Here is a 9,845-nt window from a genome sequence, read left to right on the forward strand (position 1 = left end):
GTGGAGATTTATGGAGGCCGAGCTGAAGGTAGCTCAGATGGGAATGGGTAGTATTTGCATTGTAACAACTCTCACTGTCCTGTCTGAATGCACGTTGTTCCACAGGTAGGGTCACCTGAAAGGTTGTGACCCAAAATGGCCCACTGACTTTTAAGCTACCTGTATACTGTAATGAGAAACTAGCGTTAACATAAGGTGAATAGTATGCAGGAGATGTTTGGCCAGTTTCCAAGGTTCCTTGATTCACACACAATCTTTCCTGTCAGCTAAGGTACTGTAGCCTGGAAATCCAGACCCAAATCGGAAAGATTAAGGTCTGGCAATGAGTAATTAAAATGGCCCAACTTCAGGGACGGCACCAAGCACGCATTTGAAAATCTCACTGTACGCAATTGGATAACACTACGACCAATCATCAATGGCGAGACCACAACCACCAGTGGGTTTTTGCTAAGCCCCATATGCTCAGCTACCCTTTAAGCTAAGTGGTAGATTAAACTCTTGCAGTATCCGGTCAGCAAAACATTACAAACGTACAACGTACAAACAATTTGAACGCCGCCTTCTGTTCCTCTTTTAGAAAAAAAGCCAAGTCTGACTCATTCATTGTAGCAGCCAAAGCTGTTTTAAACTACTGGTGTTCATGACTTTGCAGGGCTTTCGTCATCTGTTTAGCTCGCCTCTGGCCTGCCTATATTAGATACACCAATGTGATTGGTGCAGCTTGGCTACAAGGGCATAGTTAATGAGCATCATTACTGAATGCCAGAGTGACTTGCTAAGCAAATTCAAATTGTGCTCTCTCAAGAACTCTGTATTTCCATGGTAGCTGTATTGTGAAAAAGTACACAAAAAACAAAGACAGAGAGAGCCGGAGCAATGACTCAGGAAATGTTGGCTCTAGAAAGCAGTCTCTGAGAAATTAAACAGTGTCTATTAACTAAGAACTGATTAAAGGAGAGGTATCTCTTACGTCTCTTGACATTTCAAGTAACCACATCATGCCTACAGCATAAAATACTTCCATGAAGTTTTAGCTTCAGTGATTCCTTTACCACTGTGTCTTTCTTTCCCACCTAAATGTCCACCATTTCCAGAAGCATTGAGGTGGTGAGCAAAGTCAGACACTTTCTTAACCACAGATCTATGAACACTCTCTACAGTACGCTCATTCTACCTTATTTAACGTACTGTGTTGATATTTGGTGTAATTCCTGTAAAACCCCTCTACAGACTAGACTACAGAGTGCACAGTTCAAAAAAGAGCAATACAAATTGTGAATAATGTTGGCTTCAGTGATCATACTACTTCATTATTTCTTAAGTCAAAACACTAAAATGTATGGACCTGGTGAAGTAGAAAACTGCGTTAATTCTGTATAAAGCTCAAAATAATCCACTTCTTTCTAACATACAAACCATGTTGAGAGAAAGAGAAAGGGGTTATGCCCTCAGAGGCAAACTCAATTGGAAACTACTTGTAACAAAATGATGAAAAGCATATCTGTCTGTGGCGTGAAGTTATGGAACACCTTACCAGAGGTATTAAAACATATTAGGAATATTTTCAAATTTGAAAAAGGCATGTTCAAAGACATGACACTTAATAAGTATAGACATTGAGTATTATTGTGTGATTGATAATAGTGATGATGATGAATATCATTATTATCATTGTGGTTATCATCATTACTTAGGGTATTATTCACCTTAGGGTGGCAATGTACTGTATATAAGTACTGACGCTTAATGGGTATATGTAGGCATGGATGTATGTATGTATATATGTAGGTAAGTGTATGCATGCATATGCAAAGACACTGTGTGTATGCATGTATGTAGAAAGTTATCTGGGTAAGTGTATCTATAAGATAATAATATTTATTTTATTTTTCTTGTTTTGTTAATTTTTTTTTGTAAAGTTTGTTACTTTTAAAAATGTGAAAGTGGGGGGGTTGATATAAGCTGAAGCTTCTGACCATACCCTTTAGTTACGACCAATACAAATTCATTTATTCGTTCAGATACGCTGTAACAAGACAGTTGTTGTTGATGTAATTAAGACTTAAGCCCGACATACTGTATATTACTCCACATGTCTGCATACAGCACTATATTTCTACATAAATGCATGCAGTAATGCAACTCATGTGTATGAGTTGCTTTTGCAAGGATGTGTCTTCACACAACCAGTGCTTGTTCTCAGGTCTGCCATTGGACATCAGTGAGGAGGACCTGAAGTACGCTCTGGAGGGAATCGCGGGGATGGGTCAGGTCAGCGTTACATGGCTGGGAAACTGCAGACGCCCCAAGTGGATGGTTAAATGGCTCACCAAACCTGGAGACCAGCCTCTGATCCAGGTCAGACTCTTATAATAATTATCATTATTTTATTTTGTTGACATTGATGCATTTCCCAAAACACTGTTACTAAAAAAGTATCTTCATTGTTGTGTTTGCAGTAGTAGCTGTAGCAGCAGTCATAATAACAATATGCCATACATGTGTTTAATATATGTTCTTAAGTATTTCAATCTGCCAAACCTTGCTCTTAAGTTCATTCTAATGTAAGCCAGATATGGCTAATGTTTCCTTGAAAAGCTTGATATCATTTCAAAATGTTACGATCTTGACAATGTCTGTTATTGCCAGCTGATTGGTGCTGCATAGCACTGTTAAATGTTTGTGTCTCTAACTTTACCTTATTTAATTTATAGCTACATATATGTTTTTAAATTGCTCTGCTGTAGCTCCTTGATTTCTGTTGTTTTATCTGTTTCACTTCTGTTGATATTTGTATAAGTAAATAATAAATCTAGTAGGATGAGTAACTGCAGTATACTGTAGCTACAGAAGCAGCACTAATAGTATCAGTTTTAGTAGTAATACAGTAACTATGGTGTTGCTAGTAGATTTATCAGTAGTATTCACTTGTACTAAATGTCTTTTTGAACCTACAGACATAAAGAAAACAGCAGCTTGAGTCCTGATTGTAATTTTTTTCTCAGGTTGACGGCTCGTCAGTTGTTGGGAAAAATGCAGTCGTTTCAACAAATGAGAAGAAAAAGGGAGGATTGTTGAGGCGCAGCTTGACAGGAGATTTCTTTCGTGTCTGGGAAAACAAACCACAGGTACAACCATGATTCAAAAAGCCTCCAGCACATCTGGTTTAGGGTTTCAGCATTATTTGTCTGTCAAATGTCTGCTTTGGCCACTGTTGACTACTTGGTGTGTTTGCTTACTACAATCCTGTAGAGCAAGTTCTATTTCTGTCTGTAGCATTACTTAATGCTTTTTTTGTATTTGTATATTTTGTGCCTCTAGGCAGGACTGTACAAAGTGACTGACAGCTACCGCCCTCTATTATCCTATTGTTATGAATTTTGTAGCAATAATTTTTCATGTTAGTGGTTGTTCCTGCACATTGTGTCATTTTGATGTTGTAAAACTTTTTCCTAAACTCAGCATTTTTAATGAGGAGTTTTGTGATTTGCAGGTGGAGGTTTTCATCAACGGCATTCCCTCAAAATGTTCTGGTGACTGTGGGTTCCAGTGGTCTGAAGACAAGACTCCAGTTGTGACTGGAATCAGTCCATCTCAGGGTGAAATATTTGTTTGCTTAACAGAAAACCTTAATGGCTATTGGTTAATTTAAATGGCCAACAATTTTCCGTTCTTCTAAATTAAAACAAAATAGCTGAGGGACAGTTAAAAGGTTTAGTGAGTTGTCAGCTTTTGTAGAAAAACATTAAGATTTCAGGCTTCATACAGTATTCTACAGTATCACATAGCATCACATACATCCTTACATACAGTGTAGTATCTATTGTTAAAAATTGCTGTCTTTTTCAGGGTCTAATGGCCTGGGGACTCTGTTGACTATCACTGGAATGGCTTCGGTAGTGAAAACGCCTCCATCATTGTGGGAAAGACCCGATGCCATGTTGAACAGATCACCGGTATGTGAAAGACGTTTGAAGTGAAGACTGTACCTTGTTGGTAAATGTGTGGCTGTTTATTATCTAGTGGAAGTTTAACCAGATTACGTCAACTGTGTTACAGCTACCACTCAGGTCTGCAGACTGGGCAGCGCCACTGCTGGTTCCTACCCCGTGTTCATCAGCTTCCCCTCTTTGGGTGATTCCCGCTCCACAGGAGGCAACATCTTCTACTTCACCTACCAGCTCATTGTTTCCTCTTTCTCTCCGCTCTCTGGAAGCATCGCAGGTAAGACATTACTCAAGCAAATCTGTATAATGGTGCAGTAAAGTAGCCTATTATTTATTTATCACAAAATCAAAAGCAGAATCCCTTCTCTATTATACAGTAATATATAACCATTATCTTGTTTTATCTTTTCTTAGGAGGCACGCTGCTGACAGTGGAAGGTTTCGGCTTCAGCCAGAACAGCACAGTTACTGTCGGCAGTGACGAGTGCAGCGTGGTATCATGCCAGTGACACTGAGCTGAAATGCAGAACGCCGCCAGTAAGTATTCAGATTGCAAACTACTGCTTTTATGGATGTTATTTTCCTGCAGTATCTAACATCTCAAAGAGTTGCAGTACAAGGCACTTACTATACACTTTATTTGTTAGTAAAATTAAAACAGCAAACTCTTAATTTATCATATGTAGATTAACTTATGTAGCTCACTCATTTTAATATCAATACTGAGTAAATTACATTTTGTGGCTTCTTAAAAGCAATTTATGTACGTATTTTTAAGTGGCAAATACTGACAAATGGTACATAAGAAAATGTAATGGTGTTGATTGGGAGGGTTTTATTGAATATGAATTTAACTGACACACACGTACTATAAATTCTTTGCAAATTCTGCACTCAACCCATTCAGCCTCTTTTTACTTTACAGTTATTTTGTATGTTTATATTTGTTTTTTGTATTTATTGTCTACGTCATATTCATGTTCAATAGATTTGTTTGTTTGTTTATGTATGCAACTTTCACCATGCATCTTTCACCAAGCCAAATTCCTCATATGTACTTATTGTGGTAATAAACCTTTTTCTGATTCTAATTTTGAACTTTTTTTAAAGAAGAAGATTGTGTTGTGTTTATTTTGATCCAGAGCTTTGAATTGGTCACTTATTTTACTTATTTCTCAATAAATAAATGCTTATTTTTTGTATTTCAGGGGACTTCAGGATCCCAGATCATCACAGTGATGGTGGGAAACATGAGTCAAACAGCCAGAAGCTCCTTCACATACGATACTGATCTTACAGCCCAGATCTCAGGCCTGAGTCCCCGCACCACCACTGTGATTGGTGAGTTGGGAGACAACTGTGCATTTGGTAACCTGTCAGTGAGGTAGGGTCATTATAAAGCCTTACTGAGATGCATAAACCCAGAGGGGACATTTAATGGGGAGGATTTGTTTTGTCCTGAAATGTCAATAGTATATGACAGAAAGAAAAGGGTTAGAAATGTATTCACTGTATTTTAATCTTTTTTACCCCCATATAAGAAACAACTCCGTTATCTACGGGCATACTATATATCAATATATATCTCATATCAATCTAATTTTACATGTGTCTGAAGGAGAGAAGGAAAGCATAATGTTTAATGTTCTTTACTGTTCAGAGTTTGCATGTGACTCCACTGTTTTTAATGGAGTACTTAAAGGAGTTAAAACCTTTTGTTATCACCACATTAGTTTTATTCACCAACTGTTCCGTTGGAATCTGTAGCATTGAGTCCAGAGGTGGAAGTTTGACCTGGGCACACATCCTTTCATCTAATTTTGCCCCGGCACTCTCTATTATGAGCATCTCATCTCTCCAAAACGGCCACAGGGAGTCTAAGGAGGCCTAAAAGTCTTTCCTGTAAGATAGACGCTCAAAATGGAAAGCAGTTTGTCGCATGCAACATGATTGGCCATAATGAATGAAGAATGAGTTCTATTCTTCACTTTGAGTAATGTTGACTTACAGGTTATCTCTGTTTTTGCCCTTGATGCTTACAAAACCTTGAGAACATGAGAGACTAACAGGTCTTCCCATGTAATTATAGTAAACAACACGGAATAATCCACACAACAAAAATACCTGTTAACTGTAGGACACACAGTGTTGCTTAAAATATAGAGGAATCAACCAGGTGACATGACAAGTACTAATTATCTTGGCACTTGAGTGACAGAAACTCCTTGTTTTTAACTTCTTTTGTGTAGGACATGAAGTTCTCACCATCCAGGGCTCGAACCTGGGAGGCCAAGACAATGACAGCATGGTGTTCGTTGGCGGTGAAGAGTGTGTGACTGTGCTGTGGACGGCGACGAGCATCACCTGCCTTCTTCCTGTGCTGCCGCCTGGCATGTACATGGTGGATGTGCAGGTTGGAAACAATGGCTACCCTCAAACAAGGTACAGCTACCGTGATAAACAATTTCACACGGGCAACAGATGCAGAAAGAGTGTTGATCGTATCACCAGCTGGGAACTCATGTTAAAAAGGCACTAAAACTAGTTATCAAAACCTTTACTCATTATAATGTACAATTTATCCAGATTTCTTTTTTTTTTAAACATAAACAAACAAAAAAAATCCAACATACAACATATGTTTAAAAATGTAACATTAAACATAGTTAATGTAAATGTTAAGGAGTCTTTAAATATGTGAAAATTAAAAACATGTTGAATGAACATGATATGATCATTCTAGTGGCACTCTCGGCCCGTGTCTTCAAGGCACCCCGGACATTACACAGTATGCTGTAATGTTTAATTTAAAGGGAATGGCGATAATAATACATATTTTTTTAATTCACAGATAATAGATAACAGATAATATTACGTCAAACAATTTTGCTTGTTAATTAAACTCTATTCTTCTTGTTTGTTTCATAGCAACGGTGTGAATGCCACCATTGAATACATCCTGGAAGTGTACAGCATCTCTCCACTGTTTGGCTCCTTGATGGGAGGAACCAGGCTGACTGTTTCTGGATCTGGTTTCAGCAACAACACCTCTGACAACAAAGTCTCCTTTGGTAAGAAATATGAGACCCAGCAATTTCAATAGATTTATTACCACAGCAACAATCTCTGCCAACAACCATTCAAACTTAGTTACATACAATGATTAATACTGTAATTGGATATCAAAGTAATGGTTGAGGGGGCAACTAGTAGGGCTACTAGCTGGTGGTAATCTACAGTGATGCAACTACGTGCAAATATATAATAAATAAAAATTAAGTACACTAATACTACTGCAGGTTTTGTATATGTTCTTACACACATTTTGTGTTGTTTGTGATGTGACAGGAGGAGCTCAGTGTGAAGTGGTGGCCGCCTCAGAGAATGAACTGCAGTGTGTTATGCAGTCGGACCAGAAGACCCACATGGTCACCAATAAGGGATCTGACCGCAGTAGGTTTACAGTCCTGTTTGAAGGGGTCAGATTAAATCTGAGTAGGCCAAAATACAGAACAGAAAGAGGAAGAAAGTCATGAAACTGAGGCAAGCAAGCTGTTATCTGTAGATTACATGGGACTGCACATAGAAACAGTTTTTAGAACGAAGTGTAATAAAACAGTTTATCTTCTATTTTAACACAATTTAGAGCCATTTAGAATAGGATGTGCAAGGTATTTTATTTACATGTTGCTTGAACTCAGACAGTGAAATATTTCCACTGTGTTTCAATCTAACTGTCAGACTTTTTACATTTGTCTATGTGTACCAGCTTATGGAGAGGGGTTTGCTTGGAGCCCTGCCTCACTACCGGTGTTTGTTGGAGACACAGTTGTGTGGCGTTGGGAGGCACCAGCCTTCCAGGTAGTCGGGTACCGGGTCTTCAGTGTTTCCAGCCCGGGTAGCACCACCCACGAAGGACCATTCAACAGCGGAGAGACCAAGACACCCAAAGGTAGAACAATGAGTCACTATTCCTCAACAGAAATTATAAGGAACTCTTTCATTATTGTTGAACTAAGTTAATGAAGTTATAAAAGAAAATCCATCATTAAATTGTTTTACACTGCTGTGGTGATGTTGGTGGTTCAGTTCTAGTTCTCTAATTCTTTATCACACAGAAAAATCTAACTACCAAACAACAAGGTGGAATTTTACCATGTCTTGATGCCACACATGGGAAATGTGGTGTGTCCAACACATTCTCACTCCCATTGCGTCAAAAAGAGCAACGCTTGGTCAGGGGACTTTGGTGTTTGTTATTAATGCAAATGTCTCCTTTGGCGTGATACTTAGACACACTTGGTCTGGACTCTTGCTGTCACTTTTTGACGCTCTGGGTCGGGATGTGGCAAAAGGGTTACAAAATGTATGTTTCAGTGACATCAGGGACAAGAATGGGACACAAACCCTGGTCACTTGGGTGAAATGAATGTGTTGTTTGACCAATTGACCACCCAACCTACCTACTAATGGGGATTTTAGGTCTATCGTATATCGCTTTCAATTCAATTTTATTTATAGTATCAATTCATAACAAGAGTTATCTCGAGACACTTTACAGATAGAGTAGGTCTAGACCACACTCCAGAATTTACAAGGACCCAACAGTTCTAGTAGTTTCCTCCAGAGCAAGCAACAGTGCAACAGTGGCAAGGAAAAACTCGCCTTTGGTAAGAAACCTCGGACAGACCCAGGCTCTTGGTAGGCGGTGTCTGACGGGCCGGTTGGGGTTAGAATGAAGAGTGGCAATAACAATCCCAAAAAATAGTAGTTTGTAGTAGTTCTTTGTAGTAGTTCATGGCATAGCAGGGCATTGTGTGGCATTACAAGGTACAGCAGGATGAAGCTGGGCACCGCAGAGCGTAGCAGGATGAGTGTATCAGTGTTGCTCTTAGTACCACAACATCTTACAGTGCTGTGGCCGAGCTGCTGCTCTGCCCGGTGCGTCTCCTTCAACGTTGTTTTGGGATGTGACAAAAAAAGAAGAAAAAAAAAGAATGTACATGTGTCACACCTTTTAACATGCATGAGGGACAAATGCTCACCATATCCAAGAATGCTCAACGAATTGATGTCACATATTTACAATCCATCACATTCTCTCCTTTGCTCCCCTCAGGGGTTTTCAGCTACCGCTTTACTGCACCTGGTGTGTATTACTACAGCAGTGGCTACGTAGATAATGCCAATCTCAGGCTGCTGCAGGGAGTCGTGAAAGTTGAGGCCCGGAGGGCAAAAAGCAACAAGGTCTCTGTCAGCCTGGGAGGTGTGGAGGCCAGACACATGACAGGTAAATGTATAGGATTGATAGGATGCTCTCAGTCAGCAGCTCATCAAATTACAGGCTAGGGCTCATAATATATTGTTATCACAATATCAACTGGCGAAGTAAACACATCGCAAAAGACTCTCAGAGGTATTTTGTGTCAGTTGAAAGAAAATATCAGTAGAAAACTGCACTTTAAACTGTAACTGCCATTCTTTTTTAGTGGTGCCTTTTACATTCAATTCAATGTGCATTTTGTTCAATAAAAGCAAGGAACATCATTATCGCGATATTCAACATCAAAATTGCATATTGAGTATTTTTCTCATAGCCCTAGTAGAGGTGTAATTATGTACATTATTTGACATAGAGAAAACACATCAAGTCATATTAGGTGAATATAGTTTTTTCTTTCTTTTCTTAATAGACTGCTAACTCAGCATCCAGTACAGTCAAATTGAGATCCAAGTCAAAATAAAGAAATTTCCAAAATTTCAACTAATCAATTGATTTGGCTGTCTTCCTTCAAGTTTCACGCCGTGTCTCCAGAGCAATCCCACAGTGCGTCGCCTCCCCACAGTGCCCTCAGATTAACAAGACCTCAGATGGCCTTTCCTTCAGCGTCTTGG

General features: G+C 39.1%; 1 protein-coding gene across 1 annotated transcript in view; it reads left to right on the top strand.

The window, feature by feature from the left end:
- Positions 1-9,845, top strand: part of pkhd1l1.1 (PKHD1 like 1, tandem duplicate 1) — a gene marked incomplete in the record, with an annotated part of 50,388 nt that overhangs the window by 14,763 nt on the left and 25,780 nt on the right. Inside the window, 14 exon segments of the mRNA XM_032536077.1 lie at positions 2,207-2,361; positions 3,009-3,131; positions 3,497-3,602; positions 3,853-3,888; positions 3,891-3,959; positions 4,063-4,227; positions 4,365-4,456; positions 5,159-5,291; positions 6,200-6,392; positions 6,879-7,021; positions 7,299-7,403; positions 7,720-7,902; positions 9,070-9,240; positions 9,747-9,845. The exon segment at positions 9,747-9,845 is cut by the window's right edge and continues 5 nt beyond it. Of these exon segments, the coding sequence (XP_032391968.1) occupies positions 2,207-2,361; positions 3,009-3,131; positions 3,497-3,602; positions 3,853-3,888; positions 3,891-3,959; positions 4,063-4,227; positions 4,365-4,456; positions 5,159-5,291; positions 6,200-6,392; positions 6,879-7,021; positions 7,299-7,403; positions 7,720-7,902; positions 9,070-9,240; positions 9,747-9,845 (1,773 nt within the window).

Source organism: Etheostoma spectabile, chromosome 14 (genome assembly GCF_008692095.1).
Source record: "Etheostoma spectabile isolate EspeVRDwgs_2016 chromosome 14, UIUC_Espe_1.0, whole genome shotgun sequence".
NCBI lineage: Eukaryota > Metazoa > Chordata > Actinopteri > Perciformes > Percidae > Etheostoma > Etheostoma spectabile.